General features: G+C 44.8%; 1 protein-coding gene across 1 annotated transcript in view; it reads left to right on the forward strand.

Moving 5' to 3' along the window:
• Window positions 1–18,695, forward strand: part of pik3c2a (phosphatidylinositol-4-phosphate 3-kinase, catalytic subunit type 2 alpha) — a 30,387-nt gene that overhangs the window by 2,200 nt on the left and 9,492 nt on the right. Inside the window, exons 2-14 of the mRNA XM_086108798.1 lie at window positions 3,576–4,825; window positions 9,490–9,581; window positions 10,289–10,449; window positions 12,415–12,535; window positions 12,678–12,789; window positions 12,957–13,036; window positions 13,561–13,624; window positions 13,853–13,999; window positions 14,116–14,149; window positions 15,109–15,340; window positions 17,647–17,769; window positions 17,843–18,010; window positions 18,093–18,204. Of these exons, the coding sequence (XP_085964924.1) occupies window positions 3,647–4,825; window positions 9,490–9,581; window positions 10,289–10,449; window positions 12,415–12,535; window positions 12,678–12,789; window positions 12,957–13,036; window positions 13,561–13,624; window positions 13,853–13,999; window positions 14,116–14,149; window positions 15,109–15,340; window positions 17,647–17,769; window positions 17,843–18,010; window positions 18,093–18,204 (2,625 nt within the window). The 5' untranslated portion in view covers window positions 3,576–3,646. The remainder of the gene's footprint in view (window positions 1–3,575; window positions 4,826–9,489; window positions 9,582–10,288; window positions 10,450–12,414; window positions 12,536–12,677; window positions 12,790–12,956; window positions 13,037–13,560; window positions 13,625–13,852; window positions 14,000–14,115; window positions 14,150–15,108; window positions 15,341–17,646; window positions 17,770–17,842; window positions 18,011–18,092; window positions 18,205–18,695) is intronic.

Genomic DNA, 18,695 nt, shown 5'->3' on the forward strand with positions numbered 1-18,695 from the left:
CTCTGTAGCCAAGTTGATATTGCAAACGAGAATCTGTTCTCTATTGCCTAACCTGGATAATGATTAAGAAAATACCGGTGGGTGTTTTACTGGTCTAAAATTTCAACTGCGTGTTTCAATTGTATGTCACCGTTTACTGTAAAAGATGTTATTAACTTGAAACGTATTGCCGTATTTCACAGTTGTTTTGTTTTTGTCATATAGTCCATTGTCTATGCCCCAGTTACATATTTTCCATTTTAAAGATGTTCTCTTTGCACTTTGAGCCAACAGACTGCTAACATTGGCAGTTTTGAACTCTGATTGGAAAGCAGCAGCAACACCACTACTTGTGTGTGGTTTTGTCAATTCATGGAGGAAGTGAATGAACAAAGTCGCTTCCAAAGAGATTTTTTTTTTTTAACCTCTGCGCGCATTCTCCATTTGTTTCCACTCTAGCGAGCATTCTCGGCTGCCTCCTGAATACTTAAACGGCACAACAGCCAACAGCTCCAATGTTGTTATAGTCTTAAAGCGCCACAACGCCCCCCTTTTTGTGTCATAATGCAGTAGAAGCCACTCAGTTCTGGAGTTAGTCTTGGATCAATTCACCTTCTCTCTTCCCTCTTATGCATCCTGCTGCCATATACGGATCGCCTTACGTCGTAGCATAGGCGTATCGGGAGTCAGGTTCTTTCGGCGTTTTTGTTATCTTAGGATAGCTTTCGGTGTTCTTCTGCAGGCTGGAATAATTGTTCATGATTGATCTTTGAGGAACAAAGCTAACAATATTGCCAGTTGATATACCAAAATACATAAATATCAAGGCATGCAGATATGCTCCCTTGAGTTTCAGATCTCCAAAGAATGATGGGACATGAGACAGCTTTTTTTTTTCTTTCAAGTCAGGAAAATGTTCATGACAGTATAATTTTTGTTGGGGCGGGTTGCATTTTTTTCCCATCAGGAAACGAACGGAACTGCTCTGTCCCAATTTACAATTTCGAACAACCAACCAGCCCACCAAATCAAGGAATTAGACATCAATAAAGTAAAATCTAAAACTTGAAAAACTGACAGCCGTGCCAAACTGTGCCTTATTGATCAATGTTTAACCATAGTTAAAATTGTACAAGGGTAAAACTACTAGTACCTTAAAATGCAAAAAAATAAATAAATCAAAGCAATCCAGCTTTACTTTGTTTACAATAGCACATATGGTGAACCAGAAGTGTGTCCACTTCCTGTCTTTTTACTTTCATTTGTCACAAAGAAGCAGCTGACCAAGTCAGCCGTTGCCATGCTAGCTTCATGCGTTCTATTTTTTTTTTTCATTTTTTTAAACATACTTCATGGTCGTTGAAGTGTAGGAAGAATTTAACTATTTTGAATGCACTAAAATAAAACAGAGTTGCTTACAAGTGATATCGGGATGTAAGTCTGCTCACCTAACTTATCATCTTTTGACATTATTTTGTCATGGAAAAAAGGCACCAGACAACTGTCTCAGCTGTTAGTTTGCGACCTGTGAAGAGCTACCGGCAGGAATGAGAAGCTGACATTGCATTAAAATGCGACAGACCTGTCACAACCCTCAGTCGTCAATGGCATGCTAAGTTGCGCCTTGTTCATCTTATTTTATAGCCTTCTTCTTGGTCTTACAATTGTTAAAAAAAATGTAAACAATGGTTAAAACAATTTAGCTAACAAGGGTAACTGTATAATTTACCGTTTCCTCAACTTCTGTCCCTAAAAAGCACTGATAACCATTTCACTGGTTAATTCGCTTGCTAGCGGTTAGCACCACATAGCTATAATGAAATGCAACAGTAATTAGAGTCTTTGGTGACTGCGTCTTGTCTCGAGCTTAACTTTTGCTAACTAGTGACCACACCTGTCTGAATACTCGATTGTGAGTCCTGAGATATCGCACGGTGGTTCCTCTTCGGAATTTGAACTTTAGAGGCCCATTTATCCTAACCTTTTTTCTGTCTTATTTCATAGTGTGACGATGAATTTCCTGAACGGCAAATGACTTTGGTTTTGAGGCCAAAATATGATGACTCCGTACTGTTTCAGGTTTGCTGTCACTCCCCGCTGGTGTTAGCGCAGCTGATAACACAGCCTTGTTGCTGCGAGCGCTAGTTACACGCCAGAGCGCAAGAGTGATTCAGAGAGAGAAACCCCTCAGGTTGCTTAGTATGCCAAATTCTTGAGGCGCACAATGGTGTGAGGCGAGCGCTGGCCCTAGCCAGCCTCCTCCACCACAATGGGAGGGGTGCAGTGGGGGAGCGGGGCAACAAGGGGGGCGGGAGGTCTTTTAGGAGTGCCTGGCGAGGGAAGGAACTCACTCAACCCTGTGGTGGTGAGATGAATGGCAGCTTTGACCAGTGTGTGTCCCCCCCCCCCCCCCCCAAAAGAAAAAGGGACGGCGGGGTTAACAGGTTGTGGTGGTTGTTTGACACGCGCTAGTTAAAGTGAACCACTTGTGAGGTTAAGCTTGCTAACTCCGAGGTTAACGTCACCTTCATTATGATGGGAGAACACAAATTTGACATCAAAATAATACAATAAATTTAATATTATGCACTGTAGGCCTGAGCAAAATGGCCTCAGTAAAAATGTAAGATTCCTCTCACACGCCATTTCGCTAACATTTAAAAGCACATCATGTTGAAACATAAACGTTCACAGAACTAATAGAAAAAGACTTTTCGTGACAGATGACGCAAGTAGAAGCGGTTCCTCTTGCATAGAACACGTTTGTCAAAACATGTATGTAAACATGATCAGAAAATGAACCATCAAACTACATGGCTCAGCTGGTCCATATATCCCAGTTTGGAAGCAGATACCTCGGGTCAAAAGTTTTCAACGTATCTTTGGCAGTGTTTAGCAAGATGGACTCTGTGATCGCCTTCCATACGGAAAAAGAAATGACACATTTTGGAACTAAATCCGAATACACTCCTGGCAGCTAATAATCATTCTGCATTTAGCTAGCTTTTTGCTAGCGTGAGAGCTAATTTAAAGGTCTTCATCTTCACTGAGTGCTCAACAGCGCCAGCGGATGAACTCAAATGCATATCTGTCACTGAAGCACTCAATCAAGGATCTGCGTTCAAAAGGAAGTTGGTCATTGCTCGAGTAACTGGAAATGGGAAGTAGATGATTAATAAATTCTCGCTTACTGACCCATCTTATCTCATCTCGACGTTTACGTGGCTACTTGAAAAGACTCGTAAAATGAGAACACCTTGTGTAAATGTTTGATGTAGGATATTTGTAGTACGTAGTTAGCGCAGCTGCTTGCTTTGTCACAACCCCCTCGCTCCAACCCATTGTGGTAGCAAAAGCCGCACTAGACGATGGCTCCCCTCAAAAGACCCTCATTTCGATCAGGCTTTAAAGAGGGCTGTCATCTTTTAAACCTTCGGTCAGACACCTGAGAACTGTTTTAAATTTTGTCAGTGATGCATCCTATGTCTCCTTTTAACAATGTTGTTATTGTGGTTGCGGTTTCAAAGTTTGAGAACCAAAAAGCTGCATTAAAATTTTTGTTTCTTTCACATTTTTACTGCGTCCTTTTGTTGTAGGTGTATGAGGCTTTGCTTTGGAATCCTAATGTAAAAAGCCGTCAAGCTCATGGCACCTCCCAGTTGACACCATGGCCCAGATATCGAAAGGTAATGGGTTTAAGCTGGATGTCCCCCAGCCAAAGGGGCTTGTGGGTAAAGAGGAAGCCCTGCGCATGGAAGAAGAAGCGTTAGCGAAGCTCCAAAGGGACAAAAGGCACACTTTTTCCTCCTCTCCCACTGGGGGGTCCTCCCCCAAGCCAAACAAGCCCAAGTCTGCAACCGTTGCTTCCGCTCCCGCATGTTCTCAACGTTTGCCTGCCGCTAAGAGACCAGAAAAGGACCTCATTGTGTTTCCCGAGACCAAGAAGCAGCCAGAGGCCAACAAGTTCAGGGACATCGATGTGGACAAGCTGACCAACGAGGAGCTGGAGAAGCTCCTCTTAGATGAAAACTTTGGGGCCAACAGTAAAGTATCGCGCCCGTCGTCGCTGCTGGGCTTCAACCTCAGCGCCTCCTACCCCGGTGGCCATACCTGTAGCTCATCTCCTTTCCAAGGTTCCCAGTGGACGCCCATCCTGTCCACTCCGTCGAGTTCTGCTGTGTCCACGCCCACCCATCAGCCGGCACCCTTGTTCCCTTCCGCCCCGTTCCCCAAGCCGGGGACGTTTCAGAATGGCTTCACTCCAGCCCTGTCGCCCTTCATGGCGCTGCCCGCCCAGCAGACGTCTTTCTTGGCCTTCACTCCCATACAACCTGCCGCCACCGCCGCCACCACCATGGTGTTCCCTCCGCCGCCTGCCGTGGACCCCGAGATGGCAAAACTCTTTGATAAGATTGCCAGCACCTCGGAATACTTGAAGAACGGCAAGGCGACCTGCACTGACCTAGATTCCGCTCCGGCGTGCTCTGCCTCCCTGGCACCCAACCCGGCGGCCCAGCAACCGGCGGCGGCTGCGGAATCCACGGGCATCGGCCGCTTCGACTGGCTGGATCTGGACCCGCTGACTAAGCGTAAACCCGACAACGAGGAAGCGGGCGCCACGCCGGGGGACGATCCCGATGCGACGCAGGGGCTTTCTGCTGGGGATCCCTGGGACGCTGTGCTGGAGACTGAAGGGAAAAGTAATAGTAGCAGTCACCCGCTTGAAGGGAAGGCATCTGGGTCGGGCCGATCGCAACAGAGGAGGGCGTCGACTGGGGCCGCTGTTACGAGGAGCCACTCGCTCAACATTCCAGGAACCTCCTCGCAACATAAAGCAAACAGTCAGGTAGGCACGCACACACAAACGCTTCTCTACTTGCGAATATTCAAGTGATTTTTGGGTTTGTTTAACTCATTCAGTACCAGCCAATTCTGGACCAAGTCTGAAAAGACGTTTAAAAACGTCTTTGGGAGGGAATGAGTTAATAGACTATTTACATGTGGTAAAGGAGAGCCACAGTGTGCTGTGATTCGAAATCATTTTACACTGCACTTCACCGCGGCTTCTATTTGTAATCAGGTGATCAGATTTTAAAAGGGTACTGGAATTCTGAATTTGGGAACTGGAAACCACGCAGGTGATGTAAACCATTATTGATGCCTCAAAAAGAAATGTTCCGTCATTAGCTTGCACAGTCTGTAGCCGTGCCGTAGCCCTGGACGGTGTTGTATTTTTCATTTATTTCATGGATAACCGCGTCAGATGCATCATCTCAATTTCAAGGGGATCCTTACAACACATCATCACCAATTCAGCAGACTGATGCATTCAATGCCGTGTTGTTTTCAGAACATCGCGCTGATGAAAAAGCGAAGTTGGTCCCGCGCTGGTAAAGTGGCATCAAATCAGCTGGTATAATCTTTGTCCTATTCGTGACCCTAAAATGGATGGATGAACATATTATTACAGGCAACGTGAAAGCGCATCTACTCTTGTATGTCAATGCTGGTCACTCGGCCTCCCAAAACGTTTTACTACGAAACCCATCAATCTCGATGTTCACATACTCTTTACTTATTTTAGAATGAGATGGGTTGTTTTTTTTCTCCTCAATCTGTGGTTACAAACACAAGTAATCTGAGGTCTTGTGAGGAATATTTAGGACATTGCCTCAGGACATTGCTGCGGGTATTTCTGCAGTTTTTTTTTAACCCAAAAGACCAAATTACCATGTGCTGTTTTGTGGCGATTTTCACTTTTTTTTTTGGGGTTATGCGATATACAGAAACGGTCATTCCTGCAATGATTTGAACTTAGTGCATGAATATAAAAACAAGAAAGGGATAGTCTCTTAAAATAGTCACAGGATGGATGGATGGATGGATGGATGGACGGACAAAAAAGCACTGCTTATTGTTCATCTATGTCAATGCCCAACAATCGTCTGATGTGGAGTTTCTTCCCCTGGTGATATTTAACTAAACTGCACTGTCAAGGATCGGTTTTACCCCAACAACTTGGCTGAATCTGCGCTCAGTTATTTAAAATGAGTCTATCAAGTCACTTGCCTTCACCGACTTTTCGTGGCAACAGACGTGTCAGAGGATCACCAACATGTGGCAGCACAAATATAAATCGTGCAGTCATTTGAACTTTCAAGTTTTGTGCAGTTTTACTCAATATTTTGGTTTGCACTTCACTATGTGTAGGAGTTCAAATGTTTCCTGCCAATGTTGGGTAAAGCGGCCGTAACTCTACTCAAATGAATTTCACAAAATTGGGGGTATACTGTAATCGTTTGTCGTTACGTCTGCAATCGCTTTTTGCGACGTCACTAATTTGCCGTCATTGAAGGACCAAAGTAAACACATGATGGTACCTATAACCGAAAAACAACTGTGATCGATTATTTATTTATTGACTTTGTTCGCTCTTAAAACTGCTTCTGGTTATATCCGAAAGCGCGCTTCCAAACGATGCCACTCGCTTTAAATGTAGTCAAAGTGCTATAATGCATCACTGCCTCAGATGACGCACCTCCCTTGAAGTGTCGGCAAAATTTTAGTTGAGGACATACCACAAACGCAACAGCGTTTTTGCCATCGCAGACGGATCGAGCGTGTTCCCGCTTGCCAGTCTGCCTGTCGAAATGTCTTTGTGCTGATTTTAATCTGCTTGGGCAATTTCATCTTAAATTCAGTGAGTGTTGACGTCAGACAGGAGTACAATGAACCGTCTGAACTTGCATCTCCCACACTTGCAGACCCCGCCCCCCCCCCCCCCCCCACCCCCAAGCCAGACTCTTCTGATCTTTTATTCAATACTCTAATTACACCTTACGTATGCTGCAGTGCACTTAGCAGAGTGGATGCTTGCCGTTGCTGAGCCGGGATGTCAACAACTGTATGAGTCACTTGACAGAACGCATAAAATTTCACCTTGTTTACCGGCCAAGAGATACAAAAGAACATTAAAAAAAGATCAACAGCAGGCCAGACTTCTTACATATTAGGTTTATTTTTTCCTCGTCCTTGCTCTTTGTTAATGAAGCTAAAGTCTCTGTGCGAAGATTTGAGTCCATCGCACGAAGGGCAAATTGTACCCCACGTTCATTTCCTGATCGAAAGAGGAAGCTGATTTGTTTTGAGTCTCGCTGGTTCCTCTGATGACGGAACGAACAGCTTGCAACAAGTACTTGGCTGCATTGACGTGCATGTTTGCGAACAAGAGGCAGATGTTTTCTGCCGACTGCTTTGTCGTCTTTTCAGCCATTGTTTTCATCCATCATCAAAGTGGATAATGAACTGCTAGAGATGCAAATCTATTGATTTTTGTGTGATCTCCGACTCCGTGTTGACGGGGCCTGTGCGTGCAATGAATGCGCGCGTGAGTGTATGCGTTTGCGTGTGGCATTGGGTCGATCGCGGGATGTTGGTTTACTTGAAAAGTCGATCTTAGGTTAAAAACTGTTGGGCACCCTCGGTTTAACTTGCTAAACATTTTTTTACGACAGTATATTCCACATCCAAAAATAACCACAATGAGTTAAAATGTAATACCCCTTTCCCATTGCCGCAAAACCACGGGTAAACACGCTTTTTTGGGCAGTGGGAAAGGCTCACTGGCCAATATCGATCCGTGTCCACCAGCACGCCATCGGAGGCGGGTTGTGATCGCCTCCGACCGCTTCCGCTTGCAGTTTGAAAGCCTAACACGGGACGACCCGGTAATTACGTGATGCCATAGAGCGGTACGTGATGTGTCATAACATCGCACGCCATCGGCCTCGTATATAGCACGCACCCACAACAAAGACATCATGCACTTGATTTGGGAGATGTTGCTCTTTAATTGATCCCAATTTGAAACAATTCTCCCAATTAAATGTCTGCCGAGTCCCATCCATTGTATACCTCTTGTTAATATATCCCCTTGAAAGTATGTTCGTATCGGAAATACTGTATATTGGTCGCAAGGTGCTATTTTGCGCCAAATATCACTTACAGCGCTTCTGACGGTGACGCTCCGCCCATTTTGTCACATTCCCAACTCATCTTGTGAACACGGGCCTTCCCCACGGTCGGCGTCTTCATCACTTTGCACCAGCGGCACGGCGACACATCACAGTGATGAAAGGGACAAGGCTTTTTTTAGCCAACGTGGGAATCACATGAGCGCTTGAACAAAGGCGGGCCTGTCTCGCTCTCCGCTGTTTGTTTGATTCAGCCTGCGTTTGTTTTTGCTTACAATAATGTCGCTCGAAAAAGCCCCCGGGGCAACTTTTAAAAATTGTCACCTCAGCAGCGGTAATTTGCGAGGGCCGACACGAATGTGTGTGGCGTGTCTCTCTCTCTTCCATGCGGCGAGACGCAGCTCCGCTGTTAAAACTCCCCGATTGACATGCTATACCGAGTTACTCAACGCGTCCAGCCAACTCGTCACGCTCATTTATTGACGCCCACATCACCTGCACTTCATATCTCACTTTTTGTATTTACCGGTAATAATTTTTTGGGATGATATATCAATGGAATAATCGGGAGAATACTCACTCCTAAAATATTTGAAAGCTGCAGATCTGTGACTATCCCTAAGCTTTTTGTTAGTGGTAAATAGGCTTTTACCGATACAGTGCTTTTCTACCTACAGAATACTCAAAGCGCTTTAACGCCGTCTCCTCATTCACATTGTCCGTCATTGAAAACAGGCGATAGCAAATATGCCTTAAAGGAACAACAGCTCAGGACAAAGCCTCATGAGATTCGATTTAAAGTGTTTGACAGGGTTCACTATGAACGGGATGACCCGTTGTGTCTTTTTTTTGTGTTATTGTGACACACTTGCAGTCCAACTTGTGCTTCTGTGTGTTAAATCAAGAAGTTTCTAATGGGAGGAAATTACGATTGCATCCACATTCCAAGCATTTTTACACCTCCCCCCCCCCTCTTCTTTTTACTCCTCCTCCTCCTGGTCCTCTTTTCCCCTCACCAGCATTGATGTCGTAGTCACACATTCCCAAAGCCGTGACTGAGCACTTTGCAGAGCCCGGGCTCTTTGCGCTGTGCATTTCCTGTGCCCCGGGAAGTTGCATTCCTCGAGTCAGCCTGTTCCGTAAAATAGCACCAAGTGTTACTGCAATTTCCCGGCAGTAAGCCGCTTATCTTACAATTGTGTGCGTGCTTGAGAGGAACCGGTTCCAGGTTTCTTCGCCAACGCTTTGGAGATTTTGTCTGAATCATTCAGCCCTTTTTAATCCCGCCTAATAACAAATAAATCATGCCTTCTACAATTTAGAGCAGATGAGTAAAATAAGATGTCACGCTCTAATTCACTTTATTCATAGTCATCGTGCGCCATCAACATTCTTGGAATTCAAACCCTGAAAGCTGACATCAGAGCGGTCCGTGGTGTATTCAAATTCTCATCTGGGTTGTTCCTCTTTGTTTTTTTTTCGTGTGTGTTTCTAATTCCTACACTGCGTGTACATGTGTGTGTTTTGGCACATTCAGGGCAAAGGAAAAGGTCTAGTGAAGAATGATGCCCTGGAGCAAGAAGACGCTCAGAACCTGGAGGTGGTGGCCTTCTGCAAAGACGTGGCGAGGTATGACGTCTGGGCAGCATCGCTGATGCTTCATTGGCTGTCAAACTTTATACTGTACGTCAGGGGTGTCAAACTCATTTTGGTTGCGGGCCACATCGTAGTTCGGGTTTCCTTCGGAGGGCCATACTGACTGAAGTTCACAGTGCGACGTCAAATAAACGTTTGGTTGTCTCAGATTACAAACACGCCACAATTATATGAAAGACTAGTTTTGAAATCGGGGACCAGTAATCATGTTAAATTAGTTTTCAAATGCTTTCTAATGTTTAATTTGTTTTGAAAGAGGGATTGGAAGCAAAGAAATTCTTGCAATATCTCAACATTTTTAAAAGTGAAGTCCATTTGCATTGTTGGTATTTATCAAGAAACATGACGTTTGATACATCATTTGCTTTGGCGGGCCACATAGAATGATGGGGCGGGCCAAATCTGGCCCCCGGGCCTTGAGTTTGACACCTGGGCTGTACATGAATAGGGACGGCCCTGCTGCAAACGGACCAAAACCTCAAGTACTTGATACCCTTCCCAGGAATGTTTATAATAGCCTGTATTCATACTTGGGGTTTTGTTTAGATTTTTATTTACCTGACATGCTTTTGCGGAAATCTTTCGCCTTCTTCTTGTCTCGCCATTATCTCTTCAAGGCAGAAATATATATGCGTGCGCATACACACACACAATTTTAATTTTTGGGTCCCTTCTTGCAGCCTGCGCTCCAAATTCCCTCACGTCGATACGTCCACCAACCCCGGCTACTTCCGCAGTCCCGTAATCGCCCAAAGGGACGCTGGGGGGGACACCAGCTGCTCCGTAAAGGTGTCCATTGAGATTTCGGACTCTCAGCAGCCGGTGACCTTTACCTGTGATGGTAAGTTCCGAGAGGGACAAAATGTTTGATTCCTCGATGGCATTTGTTCCCAGATGATCTTTTATGAAATTGAGGTCAGTGACTGCGTGCTGATTAGGAGGAAATTGGCCAAACTCTTCACTCCCATTTTTGTCTTTTTTTTTTTTTTTCCCACACCCTCTTGTCTCATGGGAAGTACACGGCGTTCCTGTTGCGTCGAAATGTATTCTCAGTCGGGAGCGTCTCTGTTTTCGCCTCATCTCAAGGGCTCCGAACAATTTTGTTTTCCTTCCCAGGAGAAACGGATTGCAGCTGACACCTCACACACCCCCGACACTAAGCTCACTCCTTGGCCTGTTAGGTGATTTGAGCAAGGGGTACAAAAATACTTAAAATATAGTTAGGCTTTTAAACGCACCTCCTGTGTCTTTCTGGCTCTCTGAAGATAAATATTTTTGCCTGGTGTGTAGAACATACCATCAATCCTGCTGACGGCTGAATTCCAGTTCTTATAGGCTTCAGCCGCATCATGTGTTGCATCTGACCGACTGACCTACTGTTCCCTTGCTCAAGAAAAAGAAACTTCCTTCCTTCCCAACTTCTCCAAAAGCACTTTCCCAGCTTCCCCATTTCGCCTCGTCATCCTGCCTATGTTGACTTCCAAATGGTCTACCTCCTTTTTTGGGGATATTTTGTGACCCGATGCACTGGAAATGCCGTTAAATGTGTTCCTTACTGAAGCGAGGCACTTCGTTTGCCTCCAACTAAAAATGCCCTGTTGGGATCTCTCTCTCTCGCTAGCTCAGGGTCCCAAAATCTGTGGCGCGTGCCCACCATGTCTTATCCTGACTGTGAGCTCCAATTCTGGGCTGAAAAGAAATAGCCTCCATTCCTCTGGTGGGTGGAGGGCTGTTATTACTGGATCCGGGGTGGTCTCCATCTTTGTGAATGCCTCACTTACGACCGCACTTTATCTGGCTTTGCATCCGTACAATAATGCAGCCACTTTCAAAAATGCTAACGTACCAAAATCTGCTTCTGTTTTTGTCAACAAACTACACCTACTGCACAACCTATGCCGTGAAATACACTTCAGGAACGCTCTGCTCCTGTGACTCACTTCGAACCAAGAACAGGTTTGATTTGGATTATTAGCCCATTCAAAAACTTGGCATGTCCATTAGGAAGGTTGGAACGAAATGCGTGTGTCCACAACGTCAGAAACGCAGGTACGGTTTAAAGAATAATCGATTGCAAGAACGGGATCAAAAATGTTGCTTTTATAAAATATAACTAGATCAACATGGCGGACCACAATGTATCCCACCGGAAATCTTCCTGGATTTCCTCGTGCATTCCACTTTGAAAGTGGATAGCGAAAGTGAGGCCTCCACCAAGGCAGGATCCGAAACATGCCTGCTGCCTGACTCATTTAATGGGGGAAAAAAAATCACCTGATACCTTTCCTTCCAGTACTCTTGGCGGCGGTAATTCAAATTTCAAATTTGTCGACCCAGCCCATGATTAAATTGAAATATAATCTCCCGCTCAATGCTTTTTTTACATTTCGGCAAGAAACTTAAAAAAAATAGGTCATCAACCTAGTCGTAAAGTTAAGTCTTGTATGTGTTGAATGTCACGGGACAACCCTCTTTGGACCATAAGTACTTGCGTCGTAAATACACAAAATGGCACCAAGAGGCAAACCGGATTGACCCGTTGGCACGTTGAAATACCGCATGTGTACCTAATGAAGTGTCCAGTGAGCGTTGCAGCTCAACTCGTGACCGTCGAGTGTAAAATGAACAATAAAATCATTCGCCGCTAAGTTAGATGCGTTATTTTCTTGCCTGCTTCCCTTTCACTTTCAGGTGTTTACTAAAACAGGAATTGGTTCTTTTCTAAATCATGTCCACCCGCATTGCCTCTGCCCTCGCCGCTGCATTTCTTATCTGCTCAACAGTCGCTCTTTTTTTCACGCCGCAGTGAATTCTCCGGTGGAGCTCCTGATCAGTCAGACGCTCTGCTGGGTTCACGACGACCTGGACCAGGTGGACTTCTCCAGCTACCTCCTCAAAGTGTGCGGCCGGGAGGAAGTGCTGCAGAAGTGAGCTAGTTTCCTGACGCGACGTTTCACTTTCACTGACGGTTGTCTCATGGCGTCATTCCGTGTCCCCATCTCGATTCTAAGCGTCCATTCATTATTAAGGCTTAGCGTAACCTTGCATCTGTGTTGTCCCGCGTCACAGTAAACACAGCCTGGGCAGCCATGAGTACGTCCAGAACTGCAGGAAGTGGGAGAATGAGATCACATTACAGCTTCTCTCTCATTCCACCATGAGACGGGACTTGGCTCGCACTGTAAGTCATTTCCATGTCCACTGAAATGTCCTGTTTAACCGCTCTCGCAGTCCCATCAGTCATCCTCACTTTCAATCTGGCGATCCTACTCACCTCGTGTTTAAAAAAAATAAAATAAAATTCCATGATCAGCTGCTTAATCTTTCCTGTTTTTTGTGCCAACTCAGGTGGATGATGACAACGCGTCCATCAATTTGGACAAACACCTAAGCTATGTGGAGCGACCATTTAAGGAGACCGCCACAAGGTAAGAAGGCCGTAAACTCGTGTGAGTGAGGAAGATGATGTGATCCAGGAAATGGTTTGGAATGGGACGAAATAATGTTGGAATACGACCACGTTCGAAGATGTTGAACGAAAGAGGTGGAACATCATGGAAGCTCTTTCCAACATTGACTCGATCAACTCTAAGGCACCGGTTTTGCAATGTTCACTGGCAGGCACCAGGGGACTTCAGGGGAGGTTGAGCAGCTTGAGAAAAATAAAATCTGAAAAAAATATTCTGAAGCCTCCTGTACATAGTATATTACTTACTACTTTCTTCATCCACAAGGGAAATTTACTGTTCTAGTCATCTCCACTTTAAAAAATAAAAAATAAAAAACGCAAGGCAAAGCAGACTTAACAAATTATTTACAACAAATAAAAAAAACCCATCTCTGCACAAGTTCAAGACTGCCAACAAACTTCCTAAACGAATTGGGAACGTTTTTTTTCCTGTACTGTACATGGACATAACTTTTAACTTTCTCTTTCCCTCTGTGCCTCCAGACAAGGTCTGACCGATTACCTGGAAGGTTATCACAACCAAGTCAACATCTGCCTACAAAATGAGGTAGTCCTGCAAGTCTGGGATGAAAATGAAGGTTGAACAATGTACACGGTTTTTGATTCTTAGCAGGACATGTGTTTGAAACTCACGTAAGAATGAATTCAATTGGGCCACTCTGCCTTTGCTGTACTCCTTCCTCGTTCCCCCCGTTGAGCTTTTGAATACGGTCAAGCTAATGACGTATTAGCTGTTGGAACACCCAAGGTAACACGTCTGCATCTCTAAATTCAGAGTACCCAGTACAAGACTGTGGACCGGGTGGTGCAGACGGTGAAGAACTTCTGCTGCGCTCTGGATGAAGTGGAGACTCAGGCTATCGCAGAGGCCATCAAAAGACTGCGACACTCCGTCAACCTGCCCAGGACGCGTTCGCCGATGGTGAGCTTTAAAGCGCGCGCGCACACACACACACACACACACACACACAGGCACATCATAGTTGTTGATGTGTGTGTGTATATGCTCCTTGAAAATGATCGTGCCTTACCTTTTAGATGGGGTCCCCATCATCTGGGCAGACAGCTAATGGTAAGAACCATACTCACTGACAAATTGCATTGAAATGTGCCACCTGCGTTTTTTTCAGAATCACTGGAACGGCTCTCGGTGTTGTTTCGAACGTAGTGAAGGTTTAACCAAAATTAAAATAAGTGCAGAGTGTTGTAAACAGATGCAATCTCAATGAATGAGCATTTATTCTAGTAGTTTAATTCAAAACATTTCTTTGGGGGGGTGGCAAACAGCCAACAAGAAACCTGAATTCACCATCTCACTTATGCATTATTTTAATCATTGATTAATCATGTTTTAATTTCCATCCAGTTCTTTAAAAACAGGACATAAATTCATTTTGAGGGTGTTTTATGTTTTTTTTACATAAACATTTATACACTTGATCCGAATCGTATGTTTTTGGGAAAACCATGGTCTCGCTTGACATGGTAGTGAAAAACAGAGCTCAGTTTTTGATTCCGCACCTCAGAATTATTTTAAAACAGCTGTCAGACCTGACTCAACAAAAATTGTGTTCCCCAGTGTGATGGAAAAATAATTGCAATTTAATTTAAAAATTGATTAAGTAGGTGATTGATCGTTGCACCCCTAATTTGTCTTCATATACTTTGCTAAAAAATTTCGCAAATTTATTGTGAATAGAAAATAGAAAAAAAATTAAAATCGAAGTGAATTAAGCAATTTTACAAATACATAAAATTTTAAAAAATAGTTGTTTGAATTCTATTCAATAGTACAATTAAAATGAGAGTCATTAGTTTATCACAATAAAATAGGCAGTGTTGCCGACAATTTAATTGAACTTTAACGAATTAATCTGTCCCTGTTAAAAATCAAGTTTGTCCGCACCTGCTGCTTTTCGTGAACCTATTTATTTAGATTTGCAACAAATATAATGACTGGGAGGTGCGACCCCCCTCCACAGCAGTGAAGTACAACTCACAACACCGAATCCATTTTTGACTCCTCATCAGGGCACGCCAGCCCAGTGGACGAAAGCATGGCGCTGCTCACCCAGGCCGTTTACGACTTGGCCAAGCTCTACCTGCGCTCCTTCTGCGCGCCTTCCACCTCCATCAGCTCGCCCTCGCTCAATGGCGAAACGGCAAAGGAGCGGCGGAGCAGCAAAGAAGCCTCAGGAACTACGGACCACCTCCAGTTCACCGTCTTTGCCCTGCACGGCATCCCGGCCAACTGGGTCAGCAGGTAAACACAGATGCATATGGATTTAGTACCAAATGGCTGGTATGTGCATCATATCAATTAGAATAAGTGATGAGAGGAAAAAATGTCATTCTGACATCTGTTTTCAAGGCACACATATTAGAAAACCACTTCAGCATTGCTTCCCGCAGCTTGTTTTTTTCCACGCCAGTGTCGGATTTCAACCTGGCTTTATCTCGCGCATGCATGCGTGCCTGGAACGAACACGGACAAATTTTCCATTCTCAACTCTTGTCGCGCATCTGGAACCACAAAATCAGCAGTTACCTTGGTGGCCACAAAAGCCTGAAGGGCACAGAAAATGTCTGTGACTTTATTTTAAACAACGACGGGAATTTAGAAACGGTGTGATGTCACAAAATAACTAGAATGAAAATCTGATTTGAGTTCTGACCTGCACCCAATGTATCCCAATCTTTTTTTTTTTTTTTGGCCATATTTTGCTTGTAAAAAAAATCTCACGGCACACCATTAAACAAAAATGTCATATCAACGATATCTGCTAAAATCATGATGATCTCATCTCAATTTACTCTCAAATGTATTCACTCCTTGTCAAATCTGTTCACGGCTCTTGTTCTGTTGGATGAATGGCAGGTGGACGCTGGTGGAAAATGTCATGTCGCTTCATCAGCTTGTCAAAGAGCCTTTCATCCTCTGGCTGTCACTGTAATTTACAAACTAATTAAGTAGAACCAAATCATTTCCCACGAGTCATTGCCTAAACCATGTAAACTTGTCGAACTTTTTTTTTTTTCCGTCTCAGTAGCAATTTCCATCCTAATAACCGGCTTCTGCATACTCCATGCCTGGCTCTATTTTAAGCCGGTGGCAAACGTTGTTGCTGTTTTTCCATCCACAAAGGAGTAGCCAGACATTTTTGTCCCGTGACGCTCTCTTGTTGGGGTCGCGTTGTGTGTGCGTTTGGCTTGTATGTCATCCATCTGTTGCGGCCACAGGGAAGGCCCGGGATAGTGACGGAGCGGCCAACGCAGATGCCACGGAGCGCAGAATTTCACATTTTGTTTCATTTGTGACACTGTTTGAGATCTCAGCATCGGGTCTGAACTTGTATCCATCCATCCATCCATCCATCTTCTACCGCTTATCCGGGGCCGGGTCGCGGGGGCAACAGCTTTAGCAGGGAAGCCCAGACTTCCCTCTCCCTAGCTACTTCTTCCAGCTCTCCCCGGGGGATCCCGAGGCGTTCCCAGGCCAGCTGGGTGACATAGTCACTCCAGCGTGTCCTGGGTCTTCCTCGGGGTCTCCTCCCGGTGGGACATGCCCGGAACACCTCACCAGGGAGGCGTTCAGGAGGCATCCGAATCAGATGCCCAAGCCACCTCATCTGGCTCCTCTCGATGTGGAGGAGAAGCGGCTCGACTCTGAGCCCCTCCCGGATGACCGAGCTTCTCACCTTATCTCTAAGGGAGAGCCCGGACACCCTGCGGAGAAAACTCATTTCGGCCGCTTGTATCCGGGATCTCGTTCTTTCGGTCACGACCCATAGCTCGTGACCATAGATGAGGGTTGGAACGTAGATCGACCGGTAAATTGAGAGCTTCGCCCTTTGGCTCAGCTCCTTCTTCACCACGACAGACCGATACAACGTCCGCATCACAGCAGACGCTGCACCGATCCGCCTGTCGATCTCTCGCTCCCTGAACTTGTATATTATATTTATTCAGTGTGAAGAAATGAATATACAGGGTGGACCAAAACGTAGGTATACACTTGTTTGAGAAAGCTTGTGAGGGAAGGAAGGAAAGTAGCGAACATGCCACAAACCCTCACCCAGAATTAGAACCCCCAACACTGGCTTTTAATTGAACACAAACTGTAGTTTGAACATGTTACCTTACCGTAAAACCATGATTTGAAACCCCTTACTTAAAGGGTTTGGCAAACGTTGCAATGTTGACGGAGGAAATGGCCAGCGTTTCCGAGCGCAATTCGTGTTTCGTAAATGTCATTGAAATCAGTATATAAAAGTGAAAACGTGTCAGGGTGATGAAACTGCAATCTACAGAATTCCTGTCTGGAGGTTGCCGCACCCACGCACACGTGTTAAAATTAGACTTGTTCTCAGGTGTGTGTGGGGGCACAGGCGGATGTCTAAGAGAAAACAAAGGAGCCTTTGTGGGGATATTGGCATCAGCATTGTCACTGACTGCTTAATAGCGCGTTGAGGCCAAACTTGTCTTAAGGCATATTAATGAGATGCCACAAAAGGCTGGCAATTAGTGTCCTGTAATGTCTTTTTTTTTTTTGTCTTCCTTTCCTTACAGTTACGAGAAATACTTCCTGGTGTGTTTCCTCACCCACAACGGCAAGAACCTTTTCAAGCCGGTGCAATCCAAGCGAGTTGGCACATACAAGAGCTACTTCTACCACATAAAATGGGACGAGCTGTAAGTGATGAATCCACGAGTATTCACTTTGATATACCGTTTCTCTCATCATCTTTTTCCCTTTTTATTCAAGGATCAATTTCCCCATCGCCGTGGCGGTGCTTCCGAGGGAGTCCATCCTGAGCCTGACTCTGTATGGTGTGCTCAACCAGAATGCTGGAGGCTCCCCAGACTCCAACAAACAGAGGAAGGCACCGGAGATGCTGGGCAAAGTGTCAATGCCACTGTTTGACTTCAGACGGTAGGAAATAGTCCATCTTGTCACAATTCAAGTCCCAAGTCCTGCACAACGCCGATGATTTGAGACTGGCTGTGCTTCACAGGGTTCTCGCCAGGGGCACCCGGCTGTTGTGTTTGTGGGCGTCTGTGCAGGGAGCCGCCGCCGGCTCTGCGGGCAGCCGCAAAAAGATGCCTGTAGAGAGAATTGTGCTGCAGGTTAGTAAGATAGTGATGTGCATGAGTTGCCTGAGGGCCATATTTGATTTTTTTTTTTTTTTTTTTTTTTTTTTGGAAAAACGGACAGCCTTTGCAGATGAGTAAATCTTTCTATATGTAAACTAATTAATTTCAATGACATCATAATAGTTATTTTTTTTATTTTAATATTTATGAAACAATTATTTCATGCAAACATGTTAAATGTGCATGTATGATGTAGTTAATTTTACACATTAATTTACTATTAAACCTCTTCAATGAGATGAAATATTTAAAAAATATATTTTTGCAGGGGGTGGAGGGGTTCTGAATGAATGCAGCAACAAGACACTGTAAACGCTTTGTGGGCTGGATTAAAGAAGAGAATGTCCTACATATGGCTTGCGGACCATACTTTGTCCAAAGTGGTCTATTGTTGTTGTTTGTTTGTTTTTGTTTCGGGTTTTTTTTTGTTCTTGTTTTTGTTTTGTTTTGGGGATTCATAAGAT

Source organism: Hippocampus guttulatus, chromosome 4 (genome assembly GCF_054856545.1).
Source record: "Hippocampus guttulatus isolate MCC_2025c chromosome 4, RoL_Hgut_1.0, whole genome shotgun sequence".
Classification (NCBI taxonomy): Eukaryota; Metazoa; Chordata; class Actinopteri; order Syngnathiformes; family Syngnathidae; genus Hippocampus; species Hippocampus guttulatus.